At 33.4% G+C, this 17,496-nt stretch overlaps 1 protein-coding gene across 1 annotated transcript in view; it reads left to right on the top strand.

Moving 5' to 3' along the window:
• The window catches only part of LOC127281423 (5'-3' exoribonuclease 2 homolog), a 68,527-nt gene that overhangs the window by 8,700 nt on the left and 42,331 nt on the right, over positions 1–17,496 (top strand). The window contains exons 14-15 of the mRNA XM_051305130.1: positions 2,948–3,154; positions 3,439–3,527. Coding sequence (XP_051161087.1) covers positions 2,948–3,154; positions 3,439–3,527 — 296 coding nt within the window. The remainder of the gene's footprint in view (positions 1–2,947; positions 3,155–3,438; positions 3,528–17,496) is intronic.

The following is a 17,496-nucleotide window of genomic DNA, read 5'->3' as shown; positions in this document are numbered from 1 at the left end:
AAAATTCATATTTTCTTAGGCACACTATTTTATTGCAATTTCTTGCACAAAATACACCTAAAAGTGTAGAAAAAAATTGACACCCCGATCCGAGTAGAGGAACACCACTATTACCACCAAAAACCATCCAAAATCAGTAAAAAGGTCCCAAAAAAATTCAATTTCTCTTAGGCAGACTATTTTATTGCAATTTCTTGCACAAAATACACCTAAAAGTGTAGAAAAAAATTGACACCCCGATCCGAGTAGAGGAACACCCCTATTACCACCAAAAACCATCCAAAATCAGAAAAAAGGTCCCAAAAAAATTCAATTTCTCTTAGGCAGACTATTTTATTGCAATTTCTTGCACAAAATACACCTAAAAGTGTAGAAAAAAATTGACAGCCATATACGAGTAGAGGAACACCCCTATTACCACCAAAAACCATCCAAAATCAGAAAAAAGGTCCCAAAAAAATTCAATTTCTCTTAGGCAGACTATTTTATTGCAATTTCTTGCACAAAATACACCTAAAAGTGTAGAAAAAATTGACACCCGATCCGAGTAGAGGAACACCCCTATTACCACCAAAAACCATCCAAAATCAGAAAAAAGGTCCCAAAAAAATTCATATTTTCTTAGGCACACTATTTTATTGCAATTTCTTGCACAAAATACACCTAAAAGTGTAGAAAAAAATTGACACCCCGATCCGAGTAGAGGAACACCACTATTACCACCAAAAACCATCCAAAATCAGTAAAAAGGTCCCAAAAAAATTCAATTTCTCTTAGGCAGACTATTTTATTGCAATTTCTTGCACAAAATACACCTAAAAGTGTAGAAAAAAATTGACACCCCGATCCGAGTAGAGGAACACCCCTATTACCACCAAAAACCATCCAAAATCAGAAAAAAGGTCCCAAAAAAATTCAATTTCTCTTAGGCAGACTATTTTATTGCAATTTCTTGCACAAAATACACCTAAAAGTGTAGAAAAAAATTGACAGCCATATACGAGTAGAGGAACACCCCTATTACCACCAAAAACCATCCAAAATCAGAAAAAAGGTCCCAAAAAAATTCAATTTCTCTTAGGCAGACTATTTTATTGCAATTTCTTGCACAAAATACACCTAAAAGTGTAGAAAAAATTGACACCCCGATCCGAGTAGAGGAACACCCCTATTACCACCAAAAACCATCCAAAATCAGAAAAAAGGTCCCAAAAAAATTCAATTTCTCTTAGGCAGACTATTTTATTGCAATTTCTTGCACAAAATACACCTAAAAGTGTAGAAAAAAATTGACACCCCGATCCGAGTAGAGGAACACCCCTATTACCACCAAAAACCATCCAAAATCAGAAAAAAGGTCCCAAAAAAATTCAATTTCTCTTAGGCAGACTATTTTATTGCAATTTCTTGCACAAAATACACCTAAAAGTGTAGAAAAAAATTGACAGCCATATACGAGTAGAGGAACACCCCTATTACCACCAAAAACCATCCAAAATCAGAAAAAAGGTCCCAAAAAAATTCAATTTCTCTTAGGCAGACTATTTTATTGCAATTTCTTGCACAAAATACACCTAAAAGTGTAGAAAAAATTGACACCCCGATCCGAGTAGAGGAACACCCCTATTACCACCAAAAACCATCCAAAATCAGAAAAAAGGTCCCAAAAAAATTCATATTTTCTTAGGCACACTATTTTATTGCAATTTCTTGCACAAAATACACCTAAAAGTGTAGAAAAAAATTGACAGCCAAATCCAAGTAGAGGAAGACCTTTATTACCACCAAAAACCATCCAAAATCAGAAAAAAGGTCCCAAAAAAATTCAATTTTTCTTAGGCAGACTATTTTATTGCAATTTCTTGCACAAAATACACCTAAAAGTGTAGAAAAAAATTGACACCCCGATCCGAGTAGAGGAACACCCCTATTACCACCAAAAACCATCCAAAATCAGAAAAAAGGTCCCAAAAAAATTCAATTTTTCTTAGGCACACTATTTTATTGCAATTTCTTGCACAAAATACACCTAAAAGTGTAGAAAAAAATTGACAGCCAAATCCAAGTAGAGGAAGACCTTTATTACCACCAAAAACCATCCAAAATCAGAAAAAAGGTCCCAAAAAAATTCAATTTTTCTTAGGCAGACTATTTTATTGCAATTTCTTGCACAAAATACACCTAAAAGTGTAGAAAAAAATTGACACCCCGATCCGAGTAGAGGAACACCCCTATTACCACCAAAAACCATCCAAAATCAGAAAAAAGTCCCCAAAAAAATTCAATTTTTCTTAGGCAGACTATTTTATTGCAATTTCTTGCACAAAATACACCTAAAAGTGTAGAAAAAAATTGACACCCCGATCCGAGTAGAGGAACACCCCTATTACCACCAAAAACCATCCAAAATCAGAAAAAAGTCCCCAAAAAAATTCAATTTTTCTTAGGCAGACTATTTTATTGCAATTTCTTGCGTAAAATACACCTAAAAGTGTAGAAAAAAATTGACAGCCAAATCCAAGTAGAGGAAGACCTTTATTACCACCAAAAACCATCCAAAATCAGAAAAAAGTTCCCAAAAAAATTCAATTTTTCTTAGGCAGACTATTTTATTGCAATTTCTTGCACAAAATACACCTAAAAGTGTAGAAAAAAATTGACACCCTGATCCGAGTAGAGGAAGACGCCCATTACCTTCCAAAAGGCAACTCAGGTCATAAAAAAGTTGTTAAAAAAATTAAAATTTTATACTTCATGAACGGATCCGTAAAAATAAGAGAAACACAAATTTGATTGATATTTACAATTATAATTAATTAATTTATTTAATAATTATAATTATGAACCAACTTATGGTACACAACAAATGAACTTAAATCATAATATAAATTTATAATTATAATATTATTTATTTATTTATTATGTTTACTAAATTGATTATTTGCAGTGTGAGATACAGAGATCCAAAGTACCCTGATTCTTATATATTCCCAGCGAAAAAATTAAAAGGCGCTGTAGAACCGCCGCGAGTGTTGAAACCACAAGATTTTGAACAAATGAATCGAAATACCGGAAATCAATGGAAGCCACAAATTGGATTCACGCGTTCGAATCAAGTCGCGTCACTTGGTGCTGCTGGACATCGAATGCTGGGGTGAGTGTTTGGACAATAAAAAACATTTTTTTCTTTATTTAAAAATATATTACTATATTTTATATTGTCGAATAATTATTACAACAAATCAGTACAGATACCTATTTTTTTTTTAATTTTAATTTTTTAATTTTATTAATTAATAATTTTTAATATTTGTTACTCTAAAAAAAAATTAAAATTCAATAAAAAAAATATCTTTAATTTAAAATAATTTTTTAATTTTTGTTTAATAAAAATATAATAGTTAAAAATTATTAAATAAGTTTTTTAATTTTTTTTAGCCATCATACAAACGATAACAGAGCTCCTGGTGTTTATGGACATGTACCACCGCCTCAGAGTTTACAACAACAACAACATCAACATCGGGGTGAGTTTTTAATTTAAATAAAAAATATATAATTTTAATTTTTTTCTAAGTTTTTAATTAATTTTTTAAAAAGAGAAAAATTATGTAAAATTCGTTTTTTTCTCGATGAAATATCTACATATATATAAAAAGCATCATCATCGATATTGAGAAAGTAAGTGTTTTGGCATGATCATAAAAACAAAATGCGAGGGTCAAAATCGCGTGTGATTGATATACGGTTTGCGCGTAAATGCCAAAAACACGCAAACTCGGATGTCTATAAGTTCTCAAGTACAAAAAAAAAATGGGGGAAATTTTGTCTGGTCCGGGGAAAAAATGTTACATTTCACGCGCGCCATAGCTGTCTGTTTGTAATAATATTAGTAGGGGGATCGAGAATTTTTCCTCGTTGTGGAAAAAAAAACTGAAGTTTTTTTTAAATGAAAAATGACGGAAATTTTTTTGATACACTATTTTTTTATTATAAAGAATTAGATGAAGAAAAAGAAAAATTACGGGAAATTTATTGAAAATTTTTATTTTAAAAGAGTTATGAGGTAATATTAATTGGAACAAAAAATTAATTGCAAAAATTCGACGTCTTCAAATTCGTACAAATTAGAATTCGGATAAATGAAAATTCGTACAAATTAAAATTCGGACAAATAAAAATTCGGCGTCTTAAAATTTCGGACAAATGACAATTCGGTGTCTTAAAAATTCGGACAATTGTACAAAAAAAATTTTTTTTTTAAGTTTATATTTAATAAATTAATAATAAATTAACTCTCAATTTAAGTGATTTGTAGAGAGAAAAAAAGAGAAAGAAAAGAGAGTGAAATTCTTGCAATCCTAGAGAGAGAATATAATAAAGGGGCGTGGGCCCAGTGTTTGCACATACATCATATTTACGATGAGGGTACAAAACGAGGGTGAAATGGGGTTCAAATCTCTCCATCCCTTCCTCCCTCCTACCCCTCTTATATAAAGTCTCGGTAAAGTCAGTCAATCAATCGTTTCTTCGTCAAGCAACAATTCTCAGTTCGTGACATTAAAAAAGAGAGAAAATCTGAGAGAGAGTGAGAGAGAGAGAAGAGTCGATTGGTTGGGCTTTTTTAAAGGAATACGATATCGCGGTATAAAGGGCGGATCAGGAACTGAGAATTAAAACGCACGCGACCTGCTCTAAGGCAGATCACGGCTCACAAATTTTACAAGTGATTCTCTCTTCATTGTTTCATCACCCCTCAGGGATCTTTAAGGGATGTGAAAGGGGGGATATATATCGTATAATCACCCTCAAATTATTTTTCCATTTGTGTATTTTGTCTAGGTAACCATAAAAAAAGGTTTGCACGCACGCGATCTTTGATTTCTCACCTACTTGACCATTCCAGTGTTTAAATTGCGTTAACATATATAGAAAAGTTAAAAAGGCAATTTTATTATTTTATAATTTTTGATTGCACCTTTTTTTTTGTCTATATTTGTTTTTGTAGATAGTGTTGCGTATTTTTTTTTTCGTACAAATATATTTATAGTTAGATTAGATACGAGTTTTACTATCAGATTTTTAGGTTAGGTTTGTTGAATAAAATTCTTACTGCAGGAAAAAAATGTTAATTTTAGTAAAAAAATCTAACCTAAATGGCATATATTTAAAAACATAACCTAAAAAAAATTGAGGTAAAATCGATAATATTGTTTTGGGATGAAAAGAATTTTTGTGTGCGTTATATTTTAAATATTAAATCATTAAATGGAAAAGCTATTGCCATTAAAGTCAACGGATGACAAAAAAAATGTTATTATCAAACAAGAAGACAAGTTTTTCTGGTCCCTTTTATATTTTTCCAAATTATTCATTATCTAGTATGAAACACTTGCTTTTAGCCACTGAATCCAATACGACACTAATCTCACTCATAGAATTTTTTTTCAGTCGACAAGGTTGGGTAGTTCAGATTATCTTACAATTAAGCAAGATACTTTGTGTTTACAAAATAATTTAACTGCTGTTTGATGGCAACAATGTCAGGGTTGTGTAGTTCAATGCCACCAGGGGACAGCATTTTTTTCTAAACATTTTATTCTCGTCAAATACCGTACCCTGCTCTAGTGAAAATTTAGTGACTTTTGTTTTTGAATTAAAAGTTACTAAATTTTCCCTCGAACAGGGTGCGGTAGTTGGCTATTTGGAGATTTTGGCAAATGAAGACAATGGCAACTATAAATTTATTTTGACTACCCAACCCTGTCGATTGATATACTTACTATTTTTTAGGTTATGTTTTAAAATCAGCAAAAATATTTAATTTTTAAGTCGGAATTTTGTATCAACGTTTTTTTCTCCTTTTTTTACAATTTTATTCTGTTCATGCAACCTAACCTAAAAAAACAGTAATAGCAGTAAAAAATAAATCTGTATACGCATATATATTTATAGTTATATATAAGAATCAGGAGACAGGGGACATAGTGTGTATAGACAAAAGTATAGTGAGGATGAGGTACATCGCTAATTGGATAATTACGGAGCGTACCGCGTTTGTTTTATAATTGGGCAAAAGCGAACAGAAGTGTTGGTTCGTTTCTGCGTCTCGTCTGGCTCTCTCTCTCTCTCTCTCTCTTTCTCTCTCTCCTGTTCGACGACGTGACAAACAACGGAACGCTCAGAAGTCACGTGCTACGTGACAAACTACCCTAGTGGCCAATTTCAAACTTTGCTATATATATACATAGTAGTTTTCCTCTCTGATTCTCGAATTTTCATCGGTTGTTTTGCTTAACTTTTAATTTTTTTCCACTTTTAATTTTACAGAGTGAATTTTCTCCCAAACTTGATGTATATTAAAACTTTTTTATAGATGCAATTATTATATAAGGCTGTGTCCATAATAGACTTGTTAAGTTAACATAAGAAGTCTATTGTGGACACAGCCTTATAAAATATTGAACCTATAACAAATTTAACATAACTAGCCTATTGTGAACACAGCCTAAATGTGTATCATAATTTTACCAAAGTTTGCAATAAATTGTAAATAAATCGCCTTTAATGTGTCGAGCCAGAGATTAGAGTATGTATATTTTTTAGTTGTGAAAGCACCTTACTATTTTTTTTGTTCTATGGTTGGCAGTCTCTAATTATTTTGATGTTTTACCTTACAAAATGGCAACGTGTACTAGCAGGCATGACAGTACCATGAACTGTACAATATATAGAGAGTGGTCACCATAGAAAAACAAATATTAAGGTGCGTTCACAACTAAAAAAGCTATTTTTCATTGAATTCATCCAAGAATCCTTTATTATATTTCAAATCCAAATAATATTAAGGTGCATTCACAACTGAAAGAGATAGTTTAAACTTAATTCCTCCAAATAGGTAAAATTGGTAAAATTACCATTTTCCAAATGAAAATAACATTAAGGTGCATTCACAATTAAAAATCCTCTAATATTTCGAAATACTCGAACTTTCTTTCTGATAAAATATCTATTCCTCACGTAAAATGACTGCTGGGTTTCTTGTATTTATTTTTACTAAGCTTGTGTATGTATTCTTTCTGACAAAGACAAATACACATTCTGTTTCTGAACACGTATATATAGATATGTGTATGTGTATATATACATAGTGTATATATATGTGTGTGTGTATGTACATATACATATATAGTGAATCCGAAGGTTTCTTCTTTGCGCCCGGTTCCGCGAGGTCGGGCCACCTCGAGTGTTTGCAGTCCACTTGAAACCCGTCCCGAACAAGTACGGGAGTTCGCCAGCTACTACTACTACTACTATTACTACTACGTGGGGAGGCCAGCCAGAAGCGAAGCTTAATTTGTCTAACGAGGAACCCCACCTGTCATATGATAGACAGAGAGAGGAATGGATATAAATGCCCCCCCTCTCTCTCTTTCCACCACCCACTTAACGAATATCTTTCGCCCCCTTGTCCCTCTTCCTATAAATATATACCTACCATCGTAGGATAAGTTTGCTTATGCTATCCTTTTTTATATACATATATATATATATGACACGTTGGATACATCTACGCGATTGGTATGCATTATGTATACAAGAGAAAATCCTGAATATGTGCGGCCTGTATACACATCATTTATATACTAAAGTTTGACGAACTGACGGAAGCTACATTGACATTTTATTTATTTTTTGTTTTGTGTTTAAGAAATAAGGAATTGTACGATGATTCATGATTTATTTTATTTTTTTAAGGCACTTTGCGTGCAATGTTTATTTAAACTAAGAATTATCATTTTGGTATATTTAAAGAATTTTCATTTCACGAATTATTAAAATGTATATTTCATAATGAAACTCACAGGTTAATACTTCAAAGGTATTCCCAAACGATTATCTCGCAAAATTAATTTTTTGGAATTTTTTCAGAATTTGTTTTCTAGTATAGCTCAGCATCAGCTGGACCAATCAAAAAGTGCGCCATACATTTATTGTTCGCTACTTTTTGCTAAAGACTTTGGCGGTATTCCCGAACGATTATCTCGAAAAATTAATTTTTCGAAAATTTTTCCAAAATGTTTTTTACTGTAGCTCAGCATCCGCTGGACCAATCAAAAAGTGCGCCATACATTTATTGTTCGCTACTTTTTGCTAAAGACTTTGGCGGTATTCCCGAACGATTATCTCGAAAATTTAATTTTTCGAAAATTTTTCTAAAATGTTTTTTACTGTAGCTCAGCATCCGCTGGACCAATCAAAAAGTGCGCCATACATTTTTTGTTCAGAACTTTCTTCTAATCACTATGGCGGTATTCCCGAACGATTATCTCGAAAATTTAATTTTTCGAAAATTTTTCCAAATTTGTTTTCTAGTGTAGCTCAGCATCCGCTGGACCAATCTAAAAGTGCGCCATACATTTTTTGTTCGGAACTTTTTGACTATTTTTTTGGCGGAATTCCCAAACAATTATCTCGAAAATTTAATTTTTCGAAAATTTTTCCAAATTTGTTTTCTAGTGTAGCTCAGCATCCGCTGGACCAATCAAAAAGTGCGCAATACATTTTTTGTTCAGAACTTTCTTCTAATCACTATGGCGGTATTCCCGAACGATTATCTCGAAAATTTAATTTTTCGAAAATTTTTCCAAAATGTTTTTTACTGTAGCTCAGCATCCGCTGGACCAATCAAAAAGTGCGCCATACATTTTTTGTTCAGAACTTTCTTCTAATCACTATGGCGGTATTCCCGAACGATTATCTCGAAAATTTAATTTTTCGAAAATTTTTCCAAAATGTTTTTTACTGTAGCTCAGCATCCGCTGGACCAATCTAAAAGTGCGCCATACATTTTTTGTTCGAAACTTTTTCCCTATTTTATTGGCGGTATTCCCGAACGATTATCTCGAAAATTTAATTTTTCGAAAATTTTTCCAAAATGTTTTTTACTGTAGCTCAGCATCCGCTGAACCAATCTAAAAGTGCGCCATACATTTTTTGTTCGAAACTTTTTCCCTATTTTATTGGCGGTATTCCCAAACAATTATTTCGAAAATTTAATTTTTCGAAAATTTTTCCAAATTTGTTTTCTAGTGTAGCTCAGCATCCGCTGGACCAATCAAAAAGTGCGCCATACATTTATTGTTCGCTACTTTTTGCTAAAGACTTTGGCGGTATTCCCGAACGATTATCTCGAAAATTTAATTTTTCGAAAATTTTTCCAAAATGTTTTTTACTGTAGCTCAGCATCCGCTAGACCAATCAAAAAGTGCGCCATACATTTTTTGTTCAGAACTTTCTTCTAATCACTATGGCGGTATTCCCGAACGATTATCTCGAAAATTTAATTTTTCGAAAATTTTTCCAAAATGTTTTTTACTGTAGCTCAGCATTCGCTGGACCAATCTAAAAGTGCGCCATACATTTTTTGTTCGAAACTTTTTCCCTATTTTATTGGCGGTATTCCCAAACAATTTTCTCGAAAATTTAATTTTTCGAAAATTTTTCCAAATTTGTTTTCTAGTGTAGCTCAGCATCCGCTGGACCAATCAAAAAGTGCGCCATACATTTATTGTTCGCTACTTTTTGCTAAAGACTTTGGCGGTATTCCCGAACGATTATCTCGAAAATTTAATTTTTCGAAAATTTTTCCAAAATGTTTTTTACTGTAGCTCAGCATCCGCTGGACCAATCAAAAAGTGCGCCATACATTTTTTGTTCAGAACTTTCTTCTAATCACTATGGCGGTATTCCCGAACGATTATCTCGAAAATTTAATTTTTCGAAAATTTTTCCAAAATGTTTTTTACTGTAGCTCAGCATCCCCTGGACCAATCTAAAAGTGCGCCATACATTTTTTGTTCGAAACTTTTTCCCTATTTTATTGGCGGTATTCCCGAACGATTATCTCGAAAATTTAATTTTTCGAAAATTTTTCCAAAATGTTTTTTACTGTAGCTCAGCATCCGCTGGACCAATCTAAAAGTGCGCCATACATTTTTTGTTCGAAACTTTTTCCCTATTTTATTGGCGGTATTCCCAAACAATTATCTCGAAAATTTAATTTTTCGAAAATTTTTCCAAATTTGTTTTCTAGTGTAGCTCAGCATCCGCTGGACCAATCAAAAAGTGCGCCATACATGTATTGTTCGCTACTTTTTGCTAAAAACTTTGGCGGTATTCCCGAACGATTATCTCGAAAATTTAATTTTTCGAAAATTTTTCCAAAATGTTTTTTACTGAAGCTCAGCATCCGCTGGACCAATCAAAAAGTGCGCCATACATTTTTTGTTCAGAACTTTCTTCTAATCACTATGGCGGTATTCCCGAACGATTATCTCGAAAATTTAATTTTTCGAAAATTTTTCCAAATTTGTTTTCTAGTGTAGCTCAGCATCCGCTGGACCAATCTAAAAGTGCGCCATACATTTTTTGTTCGGAACTTTTTGACTATTTTTTTGGCGGTATTCCCAAACAATTATCTCGAAAATTTAATTTTTCGAAAATTTTTCCAAATTTGTTTTCTAGTGTAGCTCAGCATCCGCTGGACCAATCAAAAAGTGCGCCATACATTTATTGTTCGCTACTTTTTGCTAAAGACTTTGGCGGTATTCCCGAACGATTATCTCGAAAATTTAATTTTTCGAAAATTTTTCCAAAATGTTTTTTACTGTAGCTCAGCATCGGCTGGACCAATCTAAAAGTGCGCCATACATTTTTTGTTCGAAACTTTTTCCCTATTTTATTGGCGGTATTCCCAAACAATTATCTCGAAAATTTAATTTTTCGAAAATTTTTCCAAATTTGTTTTCTAGTGTAGCTCAGCATCCGCTGGACCAATCAAAAAGTGCGCCATACATGTATTGTTCGCTACTTTTTGCTAAAAACTTTGGCGGTATTCCCGAACGATTATCTCGAAAATTTAATTTTTCGAAAATTTTTCCAAAATGTTTTTTACTGTAGCTCAGCATCCGCTGGACCAATCTAAAAGTGCGCCATACATTTTTTGTTCGAAACTTTTTCCCTATTTTATTGGCGGTATTCCCAAACAATTTTCTCGAAAATTTAATTTTTCGAAAATTTTTCCAAATTTGTTTTCTAGTGTAGCTCAGCATCCGCTGGACCAATCAAAAAGTGCGCCATACATTTATTGTTCGCTACTTTTTGCTAAAGACTTTGGCGGTATTCCCGAACGATTATCTCGAAAATTTAATTTTTCGAAAATTTTTCCAAAATGTTTTTTACTGTAGCTCAGCATCCGCTGGACCAATCAAAAAGTGCGCCATACATTTTTTGTTCAGAACTTTCTTCTAATCACTATGGCGGTATTCCCGAACGATTATCTCGAAAATTTAATTTTTCGAAAATTTTTCCAAAATGTTTTTTACTGTAGCTCAGCATCCGCTGGACCAATCTAAAAGTGCGCCATACATTTTTTGTTCGAAACTTTTTCCCTATTTTATTGGCGGTATTCCCGAACGATTATCTCGAAAATTTAATTTTTCGAAAATTTTTCCAAAATGTTTTTTACTGTAGCTCAGCATCGGCTGGACCAATCTAAAAGTGCGCCATACATTTTTTGTTCGAAACTTTTTCCCTATTTTATTGGCGGTATTCCCAAACAATTATCTCGAAAATTTAATTTTTCGAAAATTTTTCCAAATTTGTTTTCTAGTGTAGCTCAGCATCCGCTGGACCAATCAAAAAGTGCGCCATACATTTATTGTTCGCTACTTTTTGCTAAAGACTTTGGCGGTATTCCCGAACGATTATCTCGAAAATTTAATTTTTCGAAAATTTTTCCAAATTTGTTTTCTAGTGTAGCTCAGCATCCGCTGGACCAATCTAAAAGTGCGCCATACATTTTTTGTTCGGAACTTTTTGACTATTTTTTTGGCGGTATTCCCAAACAATTATCTCGAAAATTTAATTTTTCGAAAATTTTTCCAAATTTGTTTTCTAGTGTAGCTCAGCATCCGCTGGACCAATCAAAAAGTGCGCCATACATTTATTGTTCGCTACTTTTTGCTAAAGACTTTGGCGGTATTCCCGAACGATTATCTCGAAAATTTAATTTTTCGAAAATTTTTCCAAAATGTTTTTTACTGTAGCTCAGCATCCGCTGGACCAATCAAAAAGTGCGCCATACATTTTTTGTTCAGAACTTTCTTCTAATCACTATGGCGGTATTCCCGAACGATTATCTCGAAAATTTAATTTTTCGAAAATTTTTCCAAAATGTTTTTTACTGTAGCTCAGCATCCGCTGGACCAATCTAAAAGTGCGCCATACATTTTTTGTTCGAAACTTTTTCCCTATTTTATTGGCGGTATTCCCAAACAATTATCTCGAAAATTTAATTTTTCGAAAATTTTTCCAAATTTGTTTTCTAGTGTAGCTCAGCATCCGCTGGACCAATCAAAAAGTGCGCCATACATTTATTGTTGGCTACTTTTTGCTAAAGACTTTGGCGGTATTCCCGAACGATTATCTCGAAAATTTAATTTTTCGAAAATTTTTCCAAATTTGTTTTCTAGTGTAGCTCAGCATCCGCTGGACCAATCAAAAAGTGCGCCATACATTTATTGTTCGCTACTTTTTGCTAAAGACTTTGGCGGTATTCCCGAACGATTATCTCGAAAATTTAATTTTTCGAAAATTTTTCCAAAATGTTTTTTACTGTAGCTCAGCATCGGCTGGACCAATCTAAAAGTGCGCCATACATTTTTTGTTCGAAACTTTTTCCCTATTTTATTGGCGGTATTCCCAAACAATTATCTCGAAAATTTAATTTTTCGAAAATTTTTCCAAATTTGTTTTCTAGTGTAGCTCAGCATCCGCTGGACCAATCAAAAAGTGCGCCATACATGTATTGTTCGCTACTTTTTGCTAAAAACTTTGGCGGTATTCCCGAACGATTATCTCGAAAATTTAATTTTTCGAAAATTTTTCCAAAATGTTTTTTACTGTAGCTCAGCATCCGCTGGACCAATCTAAAAGTGCGCCATACATTTTTTGTTCGAAACTTTTTCCCTATTTTATTGGCGGTATTCCCAAACAATTTTCTCGAAAATTTAATTTTTCGAAAATTTTTCCAAATTTGTTTTCTAGTGTAGCTCAGCATCCGCTGGACCAATCAAAAAGTGCGCCATACATTTATTGTTCGCTACTTTTTGCTAAAGACTTTGGCGGTATTCCCGAACGATTATCTCGAAAATTTAATTTTTCGAAAATTTTTCCAAAATGTTTTTTACTGTAGCTCAGCATCCGCTGGACCAATCAAAAAGTGCGCCATACATTTTTTGTTCAGAACTTTCTTCTAATCACTATGGCGGTATTCCCGAACGATTATCTCGAAAATTTAATTTTTCGAAAATTTTTCCAAAATGTTTTTTACTGTAGCTCAGCATCCGCTGGACCAATCTAAAAGTGCGCCATACATTTTTTGTTCGAAACTTTTTCCCTATTTTATTGGCGGTATTCCCGAACGATTATCTCGAAAATTTAATTTTTCGAAAATTTTTCCAAAATGTTTTTTACTGTAGCTCAGCATCGGCTGGACCAATCTAAAAGTGCGCCATACATTTTTTGTTCGAAACTTTTTCCCTATTTTATTGGCGGTATTCCCAAACAATTATCTCGAAAATTTAATTTTTCGAAAATTTTTCCAAATTTGTTTTCTAGTGTAGCTCAGCATCCGCTGGACCAATCAAAAAGTGCGCCATACATTTATTGTTCGCTACTTTTTGCTAAAGACTTTGGCGGTATTCCCGAACGATTATCTCGAAAATTTAATTTTTCGAAAATTTTTCCAAATTTGTTTTCTAGTGTAGCTCAGCATCCGCTGGACCAATCTAAAAGTGCGCCATACATTTTTTGTTCGGAACTTTTTGACTATTTTTTTGGCGGTATTCCCAAACAATTATCTCGAAAATTTAATTTTTCGAAAATTTTTCCAAATTTGTTTTCTAGTGTAGCTCAGCATCCGCTGGACCAATCAAAAAGTGCGCAATACATTTTTGTTCAGAACTTTCTTCTAATCACTATGGCGGTATTCCCGAACGTTTATCTCGAAAATTTAATTTTTCGAAAATTTTTCCAAAATGTTTTTTACTGTAGCTCAGCATCCGCTGGACCAATCTAAAAGTGCGCCATACATTTTTTGTTCGAAACTTTTTCCCTATTTTATTGGCGGTATTCCCGAACGATTATCTCGAAAATTTAATTTTTCGAAAATTTTTCCAAAATGTTTTTTACTGTAGCTCAGCATCCGCTGGACCAATCTAAAAGTGCGCCATACATTTTTTGTTCGAAACTTTTTCCCTATTTTATTGGCGGTATTCCCAAACAATTATCTCGAAAATTTAATTTTTCGAAAATTTTTCCAAATTTGTTTTCTAGTGTAGCTCAGCATCCGCTGGACCAATCAAAAAGTGCGCCATACATTTATTGTTCGCTACTTTTTGCTAAAGACTTTGGCGGTATTCCCGAACGATTATCTCGAAAATTTAATTTTTCGAAAATTTTTCCAAATTTGTTTTCTAGTGTAGCTCAGCATCCGCTGGACCAATCAAAAAGTGCGCCATACATTTATTGTTCGCTACTTTTTGCTAAAGACTTTGGCGGTATTCCCGAACGATTATCTCGAAAATTTAATTTTTCGAAAATTTTTCCAAAATGTTTTTTACTGTAGCTCAGCATCCGCTGGACCAATCTAAAAGTGCGCCATACACTTTTGGTTCGAAACTTTTTCCCTATTTTATTGGCGGTATTCCCAAACAATTATCTCGAAAATTTAATTTTTCGAAAATTTTTCCAAATTTGTTTTCTAGTGTAGCTCAGCATCCGCTTGATCAATCAAAAAGTGCGCCATACATTTATTGTTCGCTACTTTTTGCTAAAGACTTTGGCGGTATTCCCGAACGATTATCTCGAAAATTTAATTTTTCGAAAATTTTTCCAAAATGTTTTTTACTGTAGCTCAGCATCCGCTGGACCAATCAAAAAGTGCGCCATACATTTTTTGTTCAGAACTTTCTTCTAATCACTATGGCGGTATTCCCGAACGATTATCTCGAAAATTTAATTTTTCGAAAATTTTTCCAAATTTGTTTTCTAGTGTAGCTCAGCATCCGCTGGACCAATCTAAAAGTGCGCCATACATTTTTTGTTCGGAACTTTTTGACTATTTTTTTGGCGGTATTCCCAAACAATTATCTCGAAAATTTAATTTTTCGAAAATTTTTCCAAATTTGTTTTCTAGTGTAGCTCAGCATCCGCTGGACCAATCAAAAAGTGCGCCATACATTTATTGTTCGCTACTTTTTGCTAAAGACTTTGGCGGTATTCCCGAACGATTATCTCGAAAATTTAATTTTTCGAAAATTTTTCTAAAATGTTTTTTACTGTAGCTCAGCATCCGCTGGACCAATCAAAAAGTGCGCCATACATTTTTTGTTCAGAACTTTCTTCTAATCACTATGGCGGTATTCCCGAACGATTATCTCGAAAATTTAATTTTTCGAAAATTTTTCCAAATTTGTTTTCTAGTGTAGCTCAGCATCCGCTGGACCAATCTAAAAGTGCGCCATACATTTTTTGTTCGGAACTTTTTGACTATTTTTTTGGCGGTATTCCCAAACAATTATCTCGAAAATTTAATTTTTCGAAAATTTTTCCAAATTTGTTTTCTAGTGTAGCTCAGCATCCGCTGGACCAATCAAAAAGTGCGCAATACATTTTTTGTTCAGAACTTTCTTCTAATCACTATGGCGGTATTCCCGAACGATTATCTCGAAAATTTAATTTTTCGAAAATTTTTCCAAAATGTTTTTTACTGTAGCTCAGCATCCGCTGGACCAATCAAAAAGTGCGCCATACATTTTTTGTTCAGAACTTTCTTCTAATCACTATGGCGGTATTCCCGAACGATTATCTCGAAAATTTAATTTTTCGAAAATTTTTCCAAAATGTTTTTTACTGTAGCTCAGCATCCGCTGGACCAATCTAAAAGTGCGCCATACATTTTTTGTTCGAAACTTTTTCCCTATTTTATTGGCGGTATTCCCGAACGATTATCTCGAAAATTTAATTTTTCGAAAATTTTTCCAAAATGTTTTTTACTGTAGCTCAGCATCCGCTGAACCAATCTAAAAGTGCGCCATACATTTTTTGTTCGAAACTTTTTCCCTATTTTATTGGCGGTATTCCCAAACAATTATTTCGAAAATTTAATTTTTCGAAAATTTTTCCAAATTTGTTTTCTAGTGTAGCTCAGCATCCGCTGGACCAATCAAAAAGTGCGCCATACATTTATTGTTCGCTACTTTTTGCTAAAGACTTTGGCGGTATTCCCGAACGATTATCTCGAAAATTTAATTTTTCGAAAATTTTTCCAAAATGTTTTTTACTGTAGCTCAGCATCCGCTAGACCAATCAAAAAGTGCGCCATACATTTTTTGTTCAGAACTTTCTTCTAATCACTATGGCGGTATTCCCGAACGATTATCTCGAAAATTTAATTTTTCGAAAATTTTTCCAAAATGTTTTTTACTGTAGCTCAGCATTCGCTGGACCAATCTAAAAGTGCGCCATACATTTTTTGTTCGAAACTTTTTCCCTATTTTATTGGCGGTATTCCCAAACAATTTTCTCGAAAATTTAATTTTTCGAAAATTTTTCCAAATTTGTTTTCTAGTGTAGCTCAGCATCCGCTGGACCAATCAAAAAGTGCGCCATACATTTATTGTTCGCTACTTTTTGCTAAAGACTTTGGCGGTATTCCCGAACGATTATCTCGAAAATTTAATTTTTCGAAAATTTTTCCAAAATGTTTTTTACTGTAGCTCAGCATCCGCTGGACCAATCAAAAAGTGCGCCATACATTTTTTGTTCAGAACTTTCTTCTAATCACTATGGCGGTATTCCCGAACGATTATCTCGAAAATTTAATTTTTCGAAAATTTTTCCAAAATGTTTTTTACTGTAGCTCAGCATCCCCTGGACCAATCTAAAAGTGCGCCATACATTTTTTGTTCGAAACTTTTTCCCTATTTTATTGGCGGTATTCCCAAACAATTATCTCGAAAATTTAATTTTTCGAAAATTTTTCCAAATTTGTTTTCTAGTGTAGCTCAGCATCCGCTGGACCAATCAAAAAGTGCGCCATACATTTATTGTTCGCTACTTTTTGCTAAAGACTTTGGCGGTATTCCCGAACGATTATCTCGAAAATTTAATTTTTCGAAAATTTTTCCAAATTTGTTTTCTAGTGTAGCTCAGCATCCGCTGGACCAATCTAAAAGTGCGCCATACATTTTTTGTTCGGAACTTTTTGACTATTTTTTTGGCGGTATTCCCAAACAATTATCTCGAAAATTTAATTTTTCGAAAATTTTTCCAAATTTGTTTTCTAGTGTAGCTCAGCATCCGCTGGACCAATCAAAAAGTGCGCCATACATTTATTGTTCGCTACTTTTTGCTAAAGACTTTGGCGGT

This window comes from Leptopilina boulardi, unplaced genomic scaffold (genome assembly GCF_019393585.1).
Source record: "Leptopilina boulardi isolate dan_hultmark-lab unplaced genomic scaffold, ZJU_Lbou_2.1 LbouV2_266, whole genome shotgun sequence".
In the NCBI taxonomy this organism is placed as follows: domain Eukaryota; kingdom Metazoa; phylum Arthropoda; class Insecta; order Hymenoptera; family Figitidae; genus Leptopilina; species Leptopilina boulardi.
The sequence above is the reverse complement of the archived record's forward strand: the minus strand, read 5'-3'. Positions and strand labels throughout refer to the sequence as shown.